The sequence below is a fragment of the Ochotona curzoniae genome, unplaced genomic scaffold (genome assembly GCF_017591425.1).
Source record: "Ochotona curzoniae isolate NIBS_2020 unplaced genomic scaffold, NIBS_Ocur_1.0 scaffold_3223, whole genome shotgun sequence".
NCBI classification, from domain to species: domain Eukaryota; kingdom Metazoa; phylum Chordata; class Mammalia; order Lagomorpha; family Ochotonidae; genus Ochotona; species Ochotona curzoniae.
In genome coordinates this window covers 4598010-4617592 of record NW_024467108.1, presented here as the reverse complement: position 1 = coordinate 4617592, position 19583 = coordinate 4598010, and the positions used below count along the sequence as shown (strand labels likewise).

The window sequence follows — 19583 nt, the reverse complement described above, 5'->3', positions numbered from 1 at the left end:
TGATTCACTCCCCAAGCGGCTGCAACAGCTGGAGCTGAGCCAATCCGAAGCCAGGAGCCAGAAGCTTCTCCCAGGTCTCCCACACAGGTGCAGGGTTCCATGGCTTTAGACCATCCCCGACTGCTTTCCCAGGCCACAAACAGGGAGCTGGATGGGAAGCAGAGGCCACCGGGATTAGAACCAGTGCCTATATGGGATCCTGAAGCATTCAAGGCGAGGACTCTAGCTGCTAGGCTTTCACGCCGGGCCCTCTTAAGCAAAGAGGATTTCCTACTTCACAAGCAGTTCCAAATAAATAGGACTGATTTCAGAAGACTGAGAATCCAGTGACCTTCCCAATGGTTAAGACCTTCTCAGCTGAGAAAGGGGTAGCTAGCCCAGGACACAATACTGAGAAAAAGAGATGCAGGGAAAACCCAGCAATCTGGACAAACCCTTGGGCTGATGGATCCAGGCCGACTCAAAATGCAACTAAGACAGTGACATCAGGGGCTACCACCATCCCAAGGTATAGCCCAACATCTACAATCTGTATACCCAATTACATTTCTTTTCTTGAACTTTTTCCCTCTTCCAACCTCTTAAACTATGAGCAACCTGAGGGCACAGATTGTGATAACTTTCATCCAATGTTTCAAAGTCCTAACCCAAGTCTTTTTTCCATTAGGACCCATCCTAATAAATAAATTTCAGGTTCATTCTGATGTCAGTTTAATGACATCAAAAGCATCATTATCAAGGACTACTAGCATTGCACTTCTTGTTTTTCTTTCTGGGAAATATGGCTTTCTGGATGAGGAAGGGAAGTCTGAGCAGAGTTGCAAAGCTAGAGAGGTAAGTGACCTCATGACTCTGCTGTTTCATTCTTCTGGGATAGAGTGTCTGCAAAGTTTGGAGCATGATGAGGAGGGTGTGAGTACTTTTCTTATTAAAAATGAAAGACAGCTTCTAGATCGTCCTTCTTGCCAAGACATGTGACACTGAGTGAGGGGCAAACTAATAAAAAGATAAGTCCTTTGAGTTCCACTTTGGCATTAGAGTTCTTTATGCATCCAGGACTTGGAGCATCTGGACACTCTACCTTTTTTACATACAGATGGGAAGACAAAATCACAGAACTAATCCTCTCGTTTTATAGATGGAGACCCGAGCCATTTCCACATCAAGGTCTTGTAACTCTCAGTTCAGTGCTATTTCCATTGCCTAGCTACTTAAGGCAAATTTTTCAGTTTGTTCTTTATAGGGGGAGAAATGGGAAAGAAAAAAAAAGGTAGGGAGCAGAATAGTAACTTCTTGGTTTCTATGTAGACTTCAGTAACTTCTGTTGTTCTGACTGAGGCTGCCACCCCCTATCATAGAAAGTTGCAACATATGCCAATTATTAATTCAGGTTCCTATCAGGGCTGGTGTCCCTTGCCTGTATGTGACTCAGGATCTCTCGGTCTGTAAACAGGCGGAAGGCAATCTGCTCACATTCCCACTTGATCCCACATTCAAACAAACATGCAAACAAGCCCTCTTCCTCCAGAACAGCCAGATCAGAGTAGCCACAAGGTCCATAGTGCAAGATCCAGGGCTGGGACCAGCAGGCTGTTTCCAAGGGGTTCTGGTTAAGGTAGATGCCTAGGTCGACCCTTCGTTTTTTATTGGCTGGGTGTGAGTACAAGAGCCATGACTCTGATGGCATACTAGCTTCTTCCTTCAGCCTTAGAGTACTTTCCAGTAGAGGGTTCTGTTGACTGGCTGGAATATCTTTGCCACTAGGGACCTGGCTCCTGCGTAAGATTTCCAGAGGCCGGAAGCTCACCACACTACCCTGACAGCCATGTGGGGGCTCACAGAGCTGTGTGTTCAAGACTTGTCTCTGAAAACATTCACCATGGTCAGTGCTGAGAGCCTCTGCCCGGCACCTGTTGGGTGTTCGGGCGCTACAGTAGAGTACAGGGTGGCCAGTCTTCCTAGTCACCTCTGCCACTTCACATTCCACTGTCACCATGGGCTTAATGAGCCTGCCATGGTGCCACGTGCTCCCTAGGTCATCACTGTAAATCATCAGGGAATGAGGGTGGGTTCTGCATGGTAACTGAAAGCAAAGGAACCAATGAGGGATGTAGTAGGCATATGCTGGGATGACCAGCCTCCCCGACTGCAGCTGGATGCCATGACCTGGTCCCACAGCAAACGTGGCCCAGTGCTTCACTTCTGAGCCAATGACCTCTTCAGTTAAGTCTGTCACCTCACTCCATGAACAGCCAGCATCCTGACTACAGATGAAGCAGAGGCGGGCAGCATTCCTGCCTGATACAATCTGTTGACGCTCAGTGACACGGCCCTGCACACAGATGAAGAATAGGTACACACGGCCACTCTTCCGCTCCCACACAGGACAGGGGTTCATGGTCCGATGTCCAGGCAATGTGGCTTCCATCAGTGGCTGCAGGGGCCCCCACTAGACAAGAGAAGGTAAAGAAGAAAGAAGAGGTGTGAGATATTCATAGGAAGATACAAGGCTCAGAAAAAAAAACAGGAAGGTGGATATCTGGCCTAGCAGCTAAGACACTGCTTGGGATGCCCACATCCCACATTGTATTGGCCTGAGTTTAAGCTTTCAGCTTTGGCTCCTGATTGAAGTTTCCAGCTAAGTCACACCCTGGGAGACAGTGGTGATGGCTCAGTACTTGGCTCCCTGTCATCCATCTGGGAAACCTGGACTGAATCCCCAGATACTGGTTTCAGTGATGCCCAGCCCCAGTCACTGCAAGCAATTGGGAAGTAATTCAGTGAATGGGAGAACTCTTTCTCTTCTAGCTAGCAAATAAAATTAAAAATTTTTCAGAAATTATGGTACACAAGATTTTATCTTCAATGTCTGGCACATGATAGTAGCTAAATATTTTTACAAAGAAAAGGAAAGAAGGAAGGAGTGATGGAAGGAAAAGAAAAAGAGAAAGAAAAAGAGATTAAGGAAAGAAAGGAGTGAAGGTAGAGAAACAAGAAATAAAGAAAGAGGAAGACATTTCATATATTGATGATATTAAAATTTTCATAATGTTATTGAATAAGTAAAGCAGAACAGAGACCAGTATGTATTGTATGCTTGCTCTCAAATAAGAGTGGAAGAAGGAACTTCAGCTTACAACAAACTTAGTATTTGGACGAATCATTCCACTGAGAACTAGAACAAAGCATATGTATGTTTGAGAACATCAGAGAGCAAATAATGTTGAATTATAGCCCAAGAACTGAGAGCTCATTCAGAGGCAATGGCCTGGTGTTTCAAGTCCCCTTTTCCTCTGAGAGTTCCTACAGATTTTCAGAGAGGTCACTGAAAGGCTGAGACACTGAGTGATTCTTTTGATCATCTTTTGAGAGTAAGAGGATAAAAACCAAGACCCTGGTAAACCCTGCATGATTTAAGATGAAACCATAAAGGACTACATCCTAGGAAAAAAGATGAAACTGAAGCAGACCAGCCCCTTCAACCAGCACCCAAGAAAATTGGCTGGCATTTTTTTACTGATATGAAATACACATACTTGCAATGCCTCAGTAGTTATGTACCTAAATAGATACCCAACAAAAATGCACATCCAGGCGCAACGTGGTAGCCTAGTGGCTAAAGTCCTCGCATTGCATGCATCAGGAGCCCATTTGGGCACCGGTTCTAATCCAGGTTGCCCCACTTCCCATCCAGCTCCCTGCTTGTGGCCTGGAAAAGCAGTCAAGGATGGCCCAAAGCCTTGGAACCCTGCACCTGAGTGGGAGACCCAGAAGCTCCTGGCTCCTGGCTTCGGATTGGCTCAGCTCCAGCTGTTGCAGCCGCTTGGGGAGTGAATCATCAGATGGAAGATCTTCCTCTCTGTCTCCCCTCCTCTTTGTATGTCTGCCTTTCCAATAAAAATAAATAAATCTATAAAAAAAGAATAAGCATGATGTGGTTTATATATCCAAAGGTATATCATGAAGCCCTAAACAGGGAGAAAATTCTGATATATGCTACACAAAGGATGAAACCTAGGAAAACTACATCATGATAAGTAAGGGCAACTCTGTACAATTCCATTTATAAGAGGTATCGAGTACTCAAATATAATATAGAGCATAGAATAGTGCCAGAGGCTAGAGAGGGCAGAAAGTGGGGCAGATGTGGGGAAGCTGATGTAGAGTTTCAGGTTTGAAAGATGAAAAAGTCCTGGAAATTGGTGGTACAACAATTTGCATATACTTCATGCTATTGTACACTTAAAAATTGTTAGGATTATAAATTTTGTTAAATATATTTTTCCACAATTTAAAAATTTTAAGCAAAACAAATGAAAAAAAAAACCTACTTGGAGGGTTATTCCTGACCTTCTACACAGTATTAGTCAACCATGTGAAGGAGCTGCCCATGAAGTTGACACCACTTTGTATCGGGCTGCATACAAAGGATAGGAGATGGGCCAGTCCTCCTCGCTGCTGAGATGTTCAGTCTAACCTTGAGGTCTGAAATTCAATTCTGAGTCTTACACTTTGTATAAGGACACTGACACCTCAGACTAGATCTCAAAGAGAGTAATCATAATTTCCAAAGGATCAAAATTCAAATAGGACTGTGGCCTAAAAAGTCACTAGAAGAACTGAAGCTATTTAGCAGAGAAAATAGAAGACTCTGAGGGCACAGCTTCTGGTTCCAGGTGGCTCAGAAAACTGTTTCCTGGAAAAGGTACTTTATCTGTACTATGTACAGACTGCCCCAAAAGTTAGAACACAAACAATGGGTGATTAAAAAGAAATAGAGATCATCTCATTAAAAGCGATGGGGGCCAGGGAGGGAAGGTGTTGTGGCACAGTGGATTAACTCCAGTTTGGGTTGCCTGTATCTCAGATCAGGAGTGACTGAGATTGAGTCCTTACTCTGCTTCCAGTCCAGCTTCTGGCTAATGGGCACGTTGGGATCAGTACATATTGACTCAAGTTCCTGGGTCCTTATCATATGGGAGACCCACATGGAGTTCTTAGCTCTCAGCTTTGGCCTGGTCAGCAATGGTTCTTGCAAGCATCTGGGGAATGAACCAGCAGATAAAAGCATGTTCTCTTTCCCTTTCTTTCTCTCATAGCTCTGCCTTTTCAAAAACAAACAAATGAAATTTATTTGCCCCAGGATTTTGTTACTTTTGTAGATTTCTACAGTCAGATCCCTTATGAAAAGTGAATAATGTTGAATTGTTACTCTGTAATGTCTGCTAGTGATTCCTTTTTCAGATGATATGAACAGGGCCCAGCATGGTAGCCTAGTGACTAAAGTTCTTGCCTTGAATGAGCTGGAATCCCATATGAACATCAGTTTGAGTCCTGGCTGCTCCACTTCCCATTCAGCTCCCTGCTTGAGGCCTGGGTAAGCAGTAGAGGACAGCCCAAGGCCTTGGGACCCTACACCTATGTTGGAGATCCAGAAGCTGTTGGCTCCTGGCTTCGAATCAGCTCAGTTCCAGCTGTTGTGGCCACTTGGGGAATGAACCAGTGGATTGGAAGATCTTTGTCTCTGCGTCTCCTTCTCTTGTAAATCTGACTTTCCATAAAAATAAATCTTTCAAAAAAAGAGACGATAGTATCAGGAAGATGTCAAAGGTCACACACCAATGAATAACCAGTCTTAGACTGACTCCAAAACCATGCTGTTAGTTACCTTTAAGCTATTAGTAGCTACCAGCATAATACAGACAATTTCTATATTGGGAAAGAAGTCTGACTAATGAGTCTTCTCATTTCAAGACTCTATAATCAAGTAAATCAAAGGATGAGCATAAATAAAATAAGGATGAGAGAGAATGAATTAAAGTGAACATGTTTGTGAATCCATGACCACATGGTGTCAGGGTTATATACAGAGGTCTGACCAAAAGTGCTTAACAGTTGTCAGTCAGAAAGTAGAGTGACATGACCAGAGGAAACGACTGCCTGGAGGAAATGAAAGAGCTGGAACTCTAAGCTTTGTAGAAGACAGTTATAAAAACAGAAGTCAGGGACTGGGGAACCGTGGGGAAACTCGTGACAATGTAAGATGAAGAGTAGGGATTGGAAATTCCCTAAGTGAAAAATCTCCCCACTGGGAAACATGGACCAATGTCATCAAAAGTAAGGAAAGGGGTTGCTGGTAATGATGAATAGCAGAACATCATTTGTGCCATAGCAGCACAGCACATTATTACAAAGCATTAATGGTGAGATTTCAAACATCTGTAGATAGGAAAGTAGGGCAGGTTAAGGGGATTAAAGTATCTACTACAGAAGTATATATATAGAAAGAGGTATAGAGATACAGTTATACATATTTTTTTTTAATAAAACCATTTTCTCCTTTGATCCTCACATCAGCCAGCTCTGGGTGAGAAGGCAACAATAGGAAACAGGAGATTGAAATAACCCTGCAGCTCCCAGACCAAGAGTTGTCACTATTCTTTCTCCACTAAAAATAGAGTAAAAATGTATACTACTTAAGGCCATGAACTCTAATTCCAGGTATTCTACTCACTAGATATTGTGTCTAAAGCAAGTTCTTTCATTCTCAAGCCCAGTTTTGTCCTGTAAAATGGGGATACAAATATGGACCTCACATAAAACATTTAGTATCAGTGTGGTCATTACTGCTACTCCTCTACCATGCAATAAAGGAACAAGTTACTTACCTCTTGAGCATAAGGACTCCTCACCAGTAAAACTGCTCTAGCAATGTTTACTTTCCTGAATGACTTACCAAGATTAAAGGCAAGAGAAACGGAAATCATACCACATGTTAGTTCAATCTGAATGGACCATGAAACTGAGACTGAATTTGAATTGAGACTTCCAGAAATTGAGACTGAATTTGAAGTCAGTACACACTTCTACATTATAGCTGCACAATCTTGATTGAACAGCAATCACTCCAGGCCTCAGTTTCCTTGTCTGTGACACAAAATAGACAATAGCCTGCATGGCAAGGAGATGCTGTGACAATCCAGTGTGCACACGACAAGCACTCAGAGCCATTGTTTGTACTATATTTGTTTCTCTTCCTTAGACCGCCATATATTTTTTCTGTACCAATGGGAAAAGGTACAGCCCCTGATGTGCTCTGAGTTTTGTAGAGGAAAACAGAAGCCCAGGCCCAGATCTGGGATAAGGAATCACCTGCACTGAATGCCCAGTCCTCAACCCTCGCCTCAGCACCAGATGGAGAGCATCCTCATCCCTGCCCGAGGAGCGCTTCTCTGCAAAGGCCAGGAAGGTGTGGGCAGGGGGCACGTAGAGCAGGGCTGGGATCCGGTAGGTAATTCCTCTCTTGTCTTCCTGCTGGAACAGAGGATTGTTGAAGGAACATGATGTCACTTCTTCCAGGACCTCTGTAAGGACAGTAAGACAACTCAGTACATGTGCATACCCAGATACTGGCCGCATACCACTTCTGCTCTATCAAATTTAATTCTAGAGAGCACAAGGGAGGCGTAGGCACACCCAGATGTTTGCTACTTATTTATTTTTGTATATATATATACACACACACACACACATACACACACATATATACGTACCATCCTGGTCTCAATAGCACAAAGCAAGCAATATGCATCCTCATGTAATAAGCCTGTTCTTCAGGATCTGGGGGAATCCTATGGAGCCTGTGTCAGGGTGTCTCCCCCAAGAGAGGCTCTGCATTTGTTTCTGTCAAGCAGCCAAGGGTATAACCAGTCAGGGATGGTTTCTAACATCAATTTATTGGCATATGGTTTCTAAATCATTCTAGGAATATAAATACAGACCAGCTAGATCCCTCCAAGTGAATACCTGTACTCAACAATTCTCCAGGGAAATCTTTTGCTCATACTGGAGTCTAAGATAAAAGACAGCCTTCTTCATCATTTTTCTTTGTCAATAGGAAGATTTCCCCAGCTAGATCACCCTATCAGTGGCTTCAAATTTCCACAAAACCTAGCTTCACATAGCGGTCTCAGTTGTAACTAGAGTCTAACCCACGCAAACCGGCAGCTTCATCTGCTGTGACGGCAGGCTTCTGAACGCCCGAGCTTCTGGGTGAGGGCAGCAAGCAAGCAGGGCTGCGACAGGCATGTCAAGGAGCTGTCTGTGCTGCTTTTCTGGCACAGTTTGTTCTTGGCTTCAAAGTCCCTAGGGATTTCTTACTTTCTTGCAAATACAACCACAAACGGTTTACTACAGTTTATCCATCAGTTGACAGGAAAAGCAGCCTCTCTTAAGGCTGACAACGGAGGCCTCCCAGTACTCTCCTGCAGGAAAGCCAAGTGGTTTGCTTCTCTGAGGCCCCAGTAGGAAGTTGAGCAGACAAAACCAAGTGTACACTTGTGTTTCCCTCAAACCTTAAAAATCATTTTAAATGTGACCAGGGGTAGAAGAACCAGCTGTAAGACCTTCTTCATTTTTTTTTAAATAAGTATTTCTAGGTACCTCAAGACCATAAGGTGGGTATGGAGGAGACAGAAAAAAAAAATCAGAAATCCCTGTTCTCAAGAAACCCACTTCCTAGAGAGGAAAACACACACGTGTAGGAACAAAGGAAACATGAAGCAACAGGTGCCATGTTGCAGGTAAATGTAAGAGCAGGTTGGAAAGCAGAAAGGGAGCATCTGTTAGGTTCACCGTCTCTGGGAAGGATTTTTGGAGAAAGTAGTAACTGAGCCAAGTGAGTTCCTGTCTCATACAGTTCCTTGCTCTGCCTGAGGCAGACTGCTTTCAGACAGTCACAGAGCTCTGCTCCACTCCTTTGGCTTTGTTCAGAATCAGCCAGGCCTTCCACAGTTCTCCAGTCATCCCTATCCCTTCCTCGCACTCAGTTATCCACATCACTTATCACTTTCTGATGTCTCATACCTTTTACGTGGTCAATACATACTGCAAAATAGAAGCTCTGTAAACAGTCAGGATATGTCTGTTTTATTCACTACTGAACCCCTAATACCTAGAAACAGATATGTGTTGAGTGACTGTGAGAAGTGAACTGGATCTCGAAAATCAGAGTAAGCCAACTGAGATGTAAAACCAGAGAAGGACAGAGAGAGTGGATGTCAAAAGCTACAGGCAACAGAAAACAGTGAGCTTTGTGACTCACTGAGGCTCGAGAGGTAGATATAAAAGCTGTGTGTAGGAGGCCAGTGATGTGGCACAGCACATTAAGCCACAATCTGCAACACCAGCATTCCACATTAGAACCCCACCAAGGCATCCTAGATGTTCAAGTTCCCTGATAATGTACCTGGTTAAGCAATGGAAGGAGGCCCAAGTACTCTCCCACGTGGGAGATCTGGTTGGAGTTTCATGCTCCTGGCTTAGGCATAGCCATTGTAGCCCTTTCAGGAGTGAAATAGCAGATAGAAAATCTCTCTCTCTCTCTCTTTCTGTCTCTTTCTCTCTGCCACTCTGCATTTCAAATAAGTAAATGTTAAAGAAAAAAAAAAAGCTATGACCCCCAAAGCCTTGGGTCCCTGTACCCATGTGGGAGACCCAAAAGAAGCTCCTGGTTCCTGGCTTCAAATTGGCTCAGATCTGACCGTTCCAGCCACTTGAGGAGTAAACCAGATCTGCAAATCTGACTTTCCAATAAAAATTAAAATAAAATCTTAAACAACAAAAAAAAAGAGGCCACAGGTATGTGCCACATTGAGTCCTTGGGTTGATACCAGGTGTCCATTCCGCATCCCTGGATACTGGGGTAGTTGGGTGGCTGGGTATGCCTTCTCCCCTTATCTCTCACCCCACCAAAACAGGAAGGAAAAAGCAGAAAACTTGGAAACGATGATGACACCCACTTTTCCCTAATCCCTGATTCATCCCACTCTAATCAACTATGTTTACATCATCTAAAATAATAAAAATAAATAATATTTTTAAAAGAGGCTAATATGACAAGATCTATGACACATCATGAGCATATGACACTTACATTTAAGCTATCAATCCCTGTGTACTCTAGTTTTATTTCTTGACTCCTGTGAGTGATAATAAAGACATAGTCATATGCCACATAACCGCAAACCACACACATACACACAAACAGAGCAGGTCCAATAATGATAGTCTGCAGCTGAAAAATTCCTATCATCTAGTGATGTCTTGCCATGTTAACAGCATTTGCAATGTATTACTTGTGTGTTGTGCATGGCTAATCATATAAAATTATAAGTACAGCATATACTGTCACCGATAGGTCACAATACTTGAGAAAAATAGTAGCTGACTATGTTACTAGTTTATGTATTTAACCTTTCCTCGTTATCTTAGGTGTGCTCCTTCAATAAGTTGCCTATAAATAAATAAAAACTGTAGTGATACACTGGTAGAAGCCTTTACATCTCATATTTTCTGAATTTCTTGAAAGCATTATTTTCTCTAGTGCTTGATTTGATTTTGTGTTTTGTTTCTCACAGCCCTAGAAGCACCAGACTGTACCATTTATATACTTCACATGGCCTAGCTATGAGGTAGACTGTATTAGCTATGTTTATGCAAGTATACGCAAAGACAAAATAGCCTAGCCATGCATTTTTCAGAAGCTAGCTCTATTTGCTAAAAGTATTTAAATCCCTCTTTACCTCTGGAAGAGATCACACTTTAAACTCTTCCGAGTTTTCATACTTATATTGAGTTACACCACACTATGAATCACCAGCGAACACATGACCATTAGTTAACATCCAAGCAGGAATGTTCCAGGGACTAAAAAGAATGGGGCACAGCATAGGCAGGGAGTAGGGTGGAAGGATGCAAGCAAAGAGAAAGAAGAGGAAGTGGGAGATTCATGGCCCAGCTCCATCACATATTGTCTGACCTAGAGCTGGTTACTCGCCCTTTGGCTTGGCCTCCCTAAAGCATCAACAAGAACTACTTCAAAAAAAAAAAATTGTTATTTGAACCAACCACTGCAGACTGTATTCTATGACTCAGTTAGTGTTTCTGATCTTTATTATGTGTTGTATCCATCTCTGTAGGTAATGTTTACCTTAAACCATTATAAAAAAGAAAAAAAAAAAGAACTACTTCAAAGAGCTCCATAAACTTGAAAGCTCTATGTACAAAAGAAGTCGTTAATTATCTTTTAAAAAGTTTGATGTTGTCACAATTGCACGTGGAACTCTCTTACTGCTCTAACAGTAGTCATTACCAACAATGTTTATTAATTGTGATTATGCTGATCCTGCTGAGGACACTATACCATAAAATGGTGGCTCTCACATTGACTCCCAAACTATTTCACACAAACTACAGGCTGGGAACTAAGGACCGTGAAGGATCAGTGATAGGTCTGCTTCTGACTTGTTAGTATTGGTGAAGAATTCAAGTGCTCAGTTGTTGCTCTGTATAATCATCTTCTGGTGAAGTCCTTCCTTGCTGGGAGACCATTCTGGAGTAAGAGCTCCGAAGTCTGAACTGGCTTTGACGGTTAATTAGCAAGTTAGTTTACCACGGAAAGCGGGATTATTATCACCTGTTAGGCTACAGTCACAGTGTAATTCCACACTTTCAAATTTATCCATTGACCCCTGCCCCAGGAAGTGGGACATGGCAAAGCCGGGCCAAGTCCCAGGTCTCCCAAGTTCTGACAGCTGAGCACCCTTTCCTGACAACGGGATTCAGTCTCAGCGCCCCCTTCATCTTCATTCTAACGTGTAAATTTGTCTTCAGAGGAAAGGCAAAAAAATAAAAATAAAAACCAGAGCAACCAAGAATAGCCTCTGGCTGTCAGATGGAACCTGGCAGGGTGGCTGTGACCCAAAATTCCCCGGTGTCTACTTTCCAAACACGGATGGCGCTGCTCAACAACCGGTCCCCTGCAGCGTAGGAGCGAGCCCTTCTGCCTTCCCACTCCCGCTCACCTGCCCGGGCCCCCGGCTCCTCGGGCGGCTTGGAGTCAGAGCTGGACGCCAGGGGCTCTTCCATGAGCGCGGGCACTAGACACAGAAGTGCCGGAGCGATGACCCGCACCAAGTTTCTGGAAAGACCGAGAACAGAACAGCTAGAGCGATGGAGACGGGGAAGGGGCAGGGAAACAGACCGAGGACGCCCGAAATCAACCCAGGGTAGAGCAGAGCGGACAGCGACTGAGGAGGAGGGCGACGGACACCCCGAAAGCCCGAGCCCGAAAGGCAGGCCAAGGAGCAACTGCGTGGACGCCAGGCCTCCGGCAGAGCTGCTGACAGATCGCCCCGCCCCTAGGGGCGGGCCCTGGCGCAGCCCCGTCCCCAGCCCCGCCCCCGGCGCAGCCTCGCCCCCGGCCTAGCCCCGCCCCGGCGCAGCCCCGTCCCCAGCCCCGCCCCGGCCGCAGCCCCGCTCCCGTCCCCGTCCCCAGCCCGCCCCGGAGCAGCCCCGCCCCCGGCGCAGTCCCGCCCCCCCCGGCGCAGTCCCGCCCCCGGCGCAGTCCCGCCCCCGGCGCAGTCCCGCCCCCGGCGCAGTCCCGCCCCCGGCGCAGTCCCGCCCCCGGCGCAGTCCCGCCCCCGGCGCAGTCCCGCCCCCGGCGCAGTCCCGCCCCCGGCGCAGCCCCGCCCCGGCCGCAGCCCCGCCCCCAGCGCAGCCGCCTTGTCCCTCCCCGCTTGTTCACACCACCGCGCTTCTATTGGTTGCCGGATGGCCTGACGCGGTAGCAAAGGTTCCGGGCCTTCGAGGAGGCTTCTAATGCTATTGTGCACTGGATATGTAATATGTTGGAGATGTTCGTGTCTACACAACCCTTAGCACGCTTTTGTTATAAGGCACCGAGATCATTCTGTATCACGGTCACGGAGACAAAGTTCCTCCTACCCCAATGAAACGGCGAAGACCAAAGTCACTCGAAGCCAAGGGCAACATAAAGGAGTTAGGCAAAGAGCAATTAAAGTAGGTGTGAGGAAGGAATGGGAAAGGCTACTAACTTACAGGACATGGAAATGAAAACTTTTCTTAAGTTTGCTTTCATGATGCAGCGACGATTACCCATATGTATGGAATTTCTTTGGTTCCATAAAGAGCTCACAAAAGCAAAGAGATTTTGTTTTGCTTTCCTCCAAAGAACATAGGAGGCGGGGCCAGAATCAGACTAACCCAGTGGCAATAAACACAAATAATAAATATTGTTATTTCTTCCTATAAGGATCCAGGAACCCCTGGGAAAATAGCTGGTTTCAGATCTATGAAAGGAAACAATGACTATTGGGATCAGTCAAAAAGACAAGAACCTACAAAAAGTGACCCTATTGGCCATGTATGTGGGAATTTAGGCAACAAAAGGAAAATGACTGCAAAAGATTCACACTTGATGTTATAGAGAAGTGATTCTTTTTGGTTACCTCCAAGGTTGCTAAAGAATGAAGCTTTTCTTCTGCTTTTATCATGCAAACTGTGTTTCAGAGTAACCAAATAGTTGATGAAGGGGAAGTTCTTTATACTCAACCAATAACTGTCAAAAGTTTTGACAGAATTAGAATTTCACCAGTTTGCAATTTCTGATTAAATAATCTAGATAACTATTGGTGGCTGCTGAAATCATTTGGTGAAGAACTGGCACAATTTTCTAATAGGACAGGATTAAAGCGATCTGAGTCATTGCACTCACACAAAGGAGAGCACTGTGTGTGGCACAGTAGGCTAAGCCTCTGCCTACAGCACCAGCATCCCATATGTCACAGGCAGTATTACCTTGCTATGCCACCATGCCAGCCCCAAAGTGTAATTTTTTAAAGAGTGATAATGACATAGTAGCTATGTTTTAAGAAAATCCGGCGGCATGGCCTAGCAGCTGAAGTCCTCACCTTGAACGCCCGGGATCCCATATGGGTGCCGGTTCTAGTACTGGCAACTCCACTTCCCATCCAGCTCCCTGCTTGTGGCCTCGGAAAGCAGTCAAGGACAGCCCAAAGCCTTGAGACCCTGCACCTGCATGGGAGACCTGGAAGAGATTCCTGGTTCCTGGCTTCCGATCGGCACAGCACCGGCTGTTGCGCTCACTTGGGGAGTGAATCATCAGACGGAAGATCTTCCTCTCTGTCTCTCATCCTCTCTGTGTATCTGACTTTGTAATAAGAATTAAAAAATGTTGATTCTAGAAGCAAAATGGGGAAAAACACAAATAGGAACATCTTAGGGCACCATGAAGAAGAAGAAACAACTCAGGTGCTAACCAGAAGAGCTCCTAGTGTCCACCACTGGAACCCACTGGGTGGGAAAATAAATATCGATAGTCCTAGATTATGAAACAGGAGTCTGTGTTAACATAATTGAATACTTTGGAAGGCATAGTTCTTCCTTATAGTGTAATTCCAATGAATAACCCTAAAAACAGGAAATAGAGGATCACTGTTGGTTCCCCTTTAAAGGCCTGACAGAAGGACTTCACTTAGCCCAAGACGACACGCACACATCACCCCTGCACTAGCATGATAAACGGCTGCCTGTCAGGGCTTCATTCCAAGGCTGAGCCTCTGCCACCGCGGGCTCGGCTTCCCGGGTGTGATGAACACTGGTACTACTTCCTCGATTCCCCTCCGTGAAGTCATGTTGCCTCAGTGTTGGAAGCACTGTCAGGAGAGCCTGCAGCTATCACATTCTTCAGAGATTGCCTCAGCCACAGGCAGCTGCTTCATCCAAAGTCCTGCCCCGTTCCAGGTCCGTCCATGCCTAAAATCCAGTATCTAATATGAGGGCATATACATCTAGCTATTCTGCTCCAGCTAAGTGCCAGAGCAACCCAGGCAGTCAATGAAGATGGTCATTGTAGGGGCACAGTTGTATAGCAAGCTAATCCTCCACCTGCGGTGCTGGCATCCTATATGGGTGCTAGTTGGTGTCCTGGCTGCTCCACTTCCCATCCAGCTCCCTGTTTATGGCCTGAGAAAACAGCAGAGGGTGGCTCAAGTCCTTAATCCCCAAAACCCACGTGAGAGACCCAGAAGAAGCTCCTAGCTCCAGGCTTCAAATTGGTTTAACTCCAGCCCTGCTGTAGCCATTTGGGGAATGAACCAGTAGATGGAATGTTTCTCCTTTTCTCTATAACTCTCAACTCCTCCTGCATGGTTCACATGCACTGTTCACTCTTCCACAAGCACTGGCTCCAGAAGTGCTGCTTAGCAAACACCTTTAGACTCCCTTCCAGAGGGTGCTTCCCAGGAAGCCCAATCTGAAACACATCAATGGTCGGGGCTGGCTGATCTGCAGGCCTGTTGCAAATTATTGAATATATTTTTAAATTATTTTTTCCATGACATAGATTTGTAAGCATAGAAGTTCATCCCTTTCCCACCCCATCTTCCCTCTCTATAATTTCCTATTATTTGTCTCCAGGTTATTATAATAACACAAGCATTCAGTTCACCATTACAAGCTTAACCTTCTGATCTATAAATGTATCATGATATGGCAAGTACAGGAAAAGGTAGAAAACATAGTAACAATGTAAAAGCATAATTACAAATATTATTGGGAATCCTACTATTAATTGGAAGTATAGATACATGCTATATATTACTACTCAGTATGCTAACCTCCCTAGGCACAGCAGGATGTATTAGTGGTCCACAGGAGGACGTTATGAGCTGCTATTGCCCATAATCATCTGACCACTAACTCGAGGCTGATCTAAATATCTTCTAGGCATGAGATGATATCAGCTAAAATTAGGAACACAGTTCATGACCAACGTTTTTAATAGGATGTCAAGATAGAGACAATCACCTGCAGCACGTGCTTAAATGATCAGTTACTCCTCCAGCAAATTACTCTAGGTAACTATGAGTAGGCTGATCTCCCAAGTGAGGACACTAGGTTCCAGGCATGGTATTTCTTTAAACACCTGAGAAAGGAAGCCATGACACTCCCTAAGAGCTAAAACACTGTGCCTTTCATAGTTTTTTGGCTTCCAAACAAGTATACTCTAGGGGCCATGTGTCCCTGGCAAGAAAGTGACATGTGGGACGTAGATCACTTGGAGACAAGTTCACAGGTGTCTCTAATGTGTCAGTCCCTTGCTCACTCAGAATTGAGACCAGTGTGGTTAATGGAAAGACTGGTTGAGGACAGAGAGTGTAACTATGTGTCTGTGTCACCAGCCAAATAGTATTTGTTCAGAAATAAGAAGGAAATATGGGGAAACTGTGATGTGTGTTGAGTGAGAGGTGCAGGCACTGGAAGAACAACTGTTGTTTGACACGCTCTGCAGTGAGCTGAAGCAGACAGCCGTTAACACTTGTGGTTAGAGTGACCCAGTGGGGGATGGCAAATGCAGCAGCAGTTAAGATTAGGGCATTTTCAACAGCTAGAAAGTTACATCAGGCTACCTTCCTTCTAGAGAAAGGCTCCAGGGTGACTCTTTCTAATCACTGTGATCTAGAACAATGTCAGTACAACAAGGGAATCCAGGTGGCTGAACTGGAACTGATTGGGCAATGACCCAAGAATATAGATGGGTCTCCGAAACCCGAGAGAAAACACAGTGTTCCCAAAAAGTCACAGCAGAACACCAACATTTCAAAATACATCTATTCAACCACTTCCTCCTCTCCTCTTCAACCACCATCTTTTGATTAGCACTCACTAAGCAGCCAGGAGGAAGTGAATGCTTTCCAGGGACAGCCATGTACACTGCCTTACAAAAATATATGAAGCAGGATGCAGTAACAAGGTGGAGTCAGAAATCTGAATCCACTGTTTTAAAAATGATTTCCTGGCATTCAAAAAATTGTGAATGGAAGAATGGAAAAGTCCACCAAATACTTGAATTGTCAGCCCACTGTTAAGAGGCTTTTGGCAATAAAAAGTACACGTTTGGACTGAAAATGGTCAAGAAAATAAAAAACATAACACATTAATTCCAAAGCCACAATGGTGAGACCAACCTTGTCCATTCCCTAATGTTGTTCTGAAACACAATGATTGTTTCTAAAAACATGTAACAGCCTAAGCAAGAAGCATGATAGGAAACAGCCCAGAAGAGGCCATAGAAAGTTTCCCACTGGCATACATTTGGCATGGGTCGGGGGCAGACCAGGCTGAAACAGTTCACATCATCCACTGGCAAATCTGAGCACCAGAACAAACTGTGGGTTGAGCCAGGTTCGGTCACAACAAAAACCAGTGCACAATACGGAATGCCAAGGGGAGGTTGCCTGTACAGGATGTGACAGCAGCACCCAACCAGCACGTGTGAGAACCAGGAAGGGAGGGGGCAGAGCCGGCAGGGGGAATAGGGGATGGTCCCCTTGCCGGACTGCTACTCCCACTGGAGAGCATGGGCTGGGATGGGGGCAGACCAGACTAAGCAGGGCTACAACACCTGTGGACCTCATGTGGACTAGATCAGGGAAAAGCCAGGCAGAGCTGATTATTCGTACTGGTGCAAGCATAAATTAGAGTGGGTGAGGGCTGTTTGGGCTTCAGCTGGCAGAAGGTGGCACTGGGGGCTAATTCTGTCAAGTCAAATGCCAGAACCACCTGAAGAGTACATAAACCGAGAATGAGAGAGACCTGGGAGGGAAATAGTGGGTTCCTCCCTCTTGGGTTAACACTCCTATGGGAGGGCACGAAAACTAGGACAGGGGCTGGAGTGGCTAGAGAGGCACGCAACAACATCCGTGAGGGCTGGATAGTTGAGCTGGTTAGATAGAACTAAGCTTCAATACCCATTGACATGTACGAGAGCAAAATGGGATGTGGATGCTATACATACTGGCAAACCAGGATAGGAGGCGGGCCTGGAGGGGGTTATTGCAGTTTGCTCTGACTAGGCTGCAGCTCCCACTGGTTTATGTGAGGGCCGAGTACGTGCTGGGCAGAACCAGGCTGGACTGCAACACTCATTGGTTCCAGTGGAAGTCAGGGCTAAAAACCGAACCAACCCAGCAATTGCAACCACCAGCTGATTGGGGCGATGGACTCTGCCGGGACCTGTGCTTGTTAGAACACAGAAGAATCTGGTTTGGGGATACCTCTAAGTTTCTTTTGGGATCTCCCCAATTGCAATGCTGGACTCAGAACCCTAACCAAGAAAAGACAGAAGACAGAACAAGTCAACCAACCAACTCAGCTATTTGTTGGCAGTGAAATACTGGGCAAATGGAGACTCTATGAGGGACTGTATCAATCAGTGGATTCTTCAACGACCTCATCGTGCTTGGAGTGGCGAGATTGGCAGCGATTCACAACTGGTGAACTATCAAAACCACTGGAGCAAGTATCTCAGAGCATGCCCCACATCCGGGACTTGGGGTGGGTGGGAAACTGGGTGGGGCTTCTCCCTCAATATCACCCTTTACCTCAGATACATGAAGGAAACAATATGGAAATAATAGTCTTACCCACTTCCCTAAAGCCCTTGACCCTTTTTACCCTAATTAACTATGCAAAGATTGTCAAAAATATAATAAAAAATTTTTTTTAAATCTAAAACATAAAGGAAATTATAGGACACGACAACCTAGAATTAGCAGGCAAAAACAAAGCTAAAGGCTTATTTATGCGAATGTTAAGGATCAATGACCGCACAGAAAAGGCTATTCACAGCTATATCCACAAACCCTGGATCCCAACCATGTTAACAATAACTTATCGTTGTAATAATACAAATGTGTAATGACACATTCCCAAAACCTTGAAGTAGCTCACAGGATCAGATTTATCTTTGGAAGGTAGGGGGTGAGGAGAAAATAAAGAGGAAACGAGCAGTTCAGAATTCTGTCACTTACCCAAAGCTTATGGAAATACATTACAGAATCCAAAGTTGCATCTTTCCATTCAGTGCTGTCCCATTATCCCCCACTGTGTGGTGCTAGACAGGGCAACATTCCCAGGTGAATTAGGAAATGTGTTCATGATAATATCTAATAACCTGAACGGTTTGAGGAAATAGGCCCAGCTGTAATCGCACTTGTTGAAGATAGTAAGGGTTCATATTTCTAAAGGTCAGAGATGTGGGCATATGCCCAGTTCTTTTCTGATCTTGCCCAAAAAGTACTAAGAAAGATGCTGCAGTTCCATCATTGCAGGAACAAGCTCTAGAGACAGAATACGCAGGCTTAAATTCCAGGTCTATTAACAAGATAGGTAGCAAGCCACTCAACTTTTGTCTTAGTTTCCCTTAGGGATAACTTGGCCTACTGATTAAAACATCTGAATCGCATATCTGAGGGCCTGACTCAGTACCTTGCTCAGCTCTTGAATCTCATTTCCTCCTAATGCAGATCCTGGGAGGTAGTGATGATGGCTGCTCAGGAAAACCTAGGCCAAATCCCTGGTTCCAAGTTTCAGCGCCAGCCAGGGAGTCTTAGTCGGCATTTTGGAAGTGACATCCCAGCAGGTGGGGGCTTTCTGTCTTTCTCTTGATGTAAAATTAAAATTTAAGTCACAGTACCAAATTCTCAGAATCCTAATTCTAAAATATGTTGTAAGTACCTGAAGCACTCCCTGGCACAAAGTAAATACTGAATGCTGTTGTAATTGTTACCACTGCAAAGTCTGGGTCTACAGTGACCCTGTCTCAAGGGGCCTCTGACCAATAAAACAGCCTTGTAATGAAAAGAATCCATACCAGGTGGAACACCATGGCCCTTGCTGTTCTGTTTCATCCATCAAAA

The 19583-nt window shown here is 45.0% G+C and overlaps 1 protein-coding gene across 2 annotated transcripts; it reads right to left on the bottom strand.

The window, feature by feature from the left end:
• Window positions 1-210: 210 nt before the first annotated feature.
• On the bottom strand, window positions 211-19573 carry NEU3 (neuraminidase 3). 2 transcript variants are annotated; one of them, XM_040964262.1, is made up of 4 exons: window positions 19538-19573; window positions 11865-11980; window positions 7153-7364; window positions 211-2449 (listed from the first exon to the last, which is right to left on the bottom strand). In XM_040964262.1, exons 2-4 carry the CDS (start codon window positions 11926-11928, stop codon window positions 1382-1384), a joined length of 1344 nt encoding a protein of 447 aa, XP_040820196.1. In that variant the 5' UTR covers window positions 11929-11980; window positions 19538-19573; the 3' UTR covers window positions 211-1381. The 2 variants fall into 2 exon arrangements, with proteins under 2 accessions (XP_040820196.1, XP_040820195.1); XM_040964261.1 differs by lacking the exon at window positions 19538-19573 and having other exon boundaries at window positions 11865-12158.
• Window positions 19574-19583: the final 10 nt, after the last annotated feature.

Excerpts from the sequence above, each read along its gene's own strand:
- NEU3 (XM_040964262.1), bottom strand. The coding sequence starts at position 11,928 with ATGGAAGAGCCCCTGGCGTCCAGCTCTGACTCCAAGCCGCCCGAGGAG. Across the intron at positions 7,365-11,864 it reads GGAGCCGGGGGCCCGGGCAG|AGGTCCTGGAAGAAGTGACA; the intron begins GTGAGCGGGAGT and ends CTGTCCTTACAG. Across the intron at positions 2,450-7,152 it reads GGACTGGGCATTCAGTGCAG|TGGGGGCCCCTGCAGCCACT; the intron begins GTGATTCCTTAT and ends TCTCTTGTCTAG.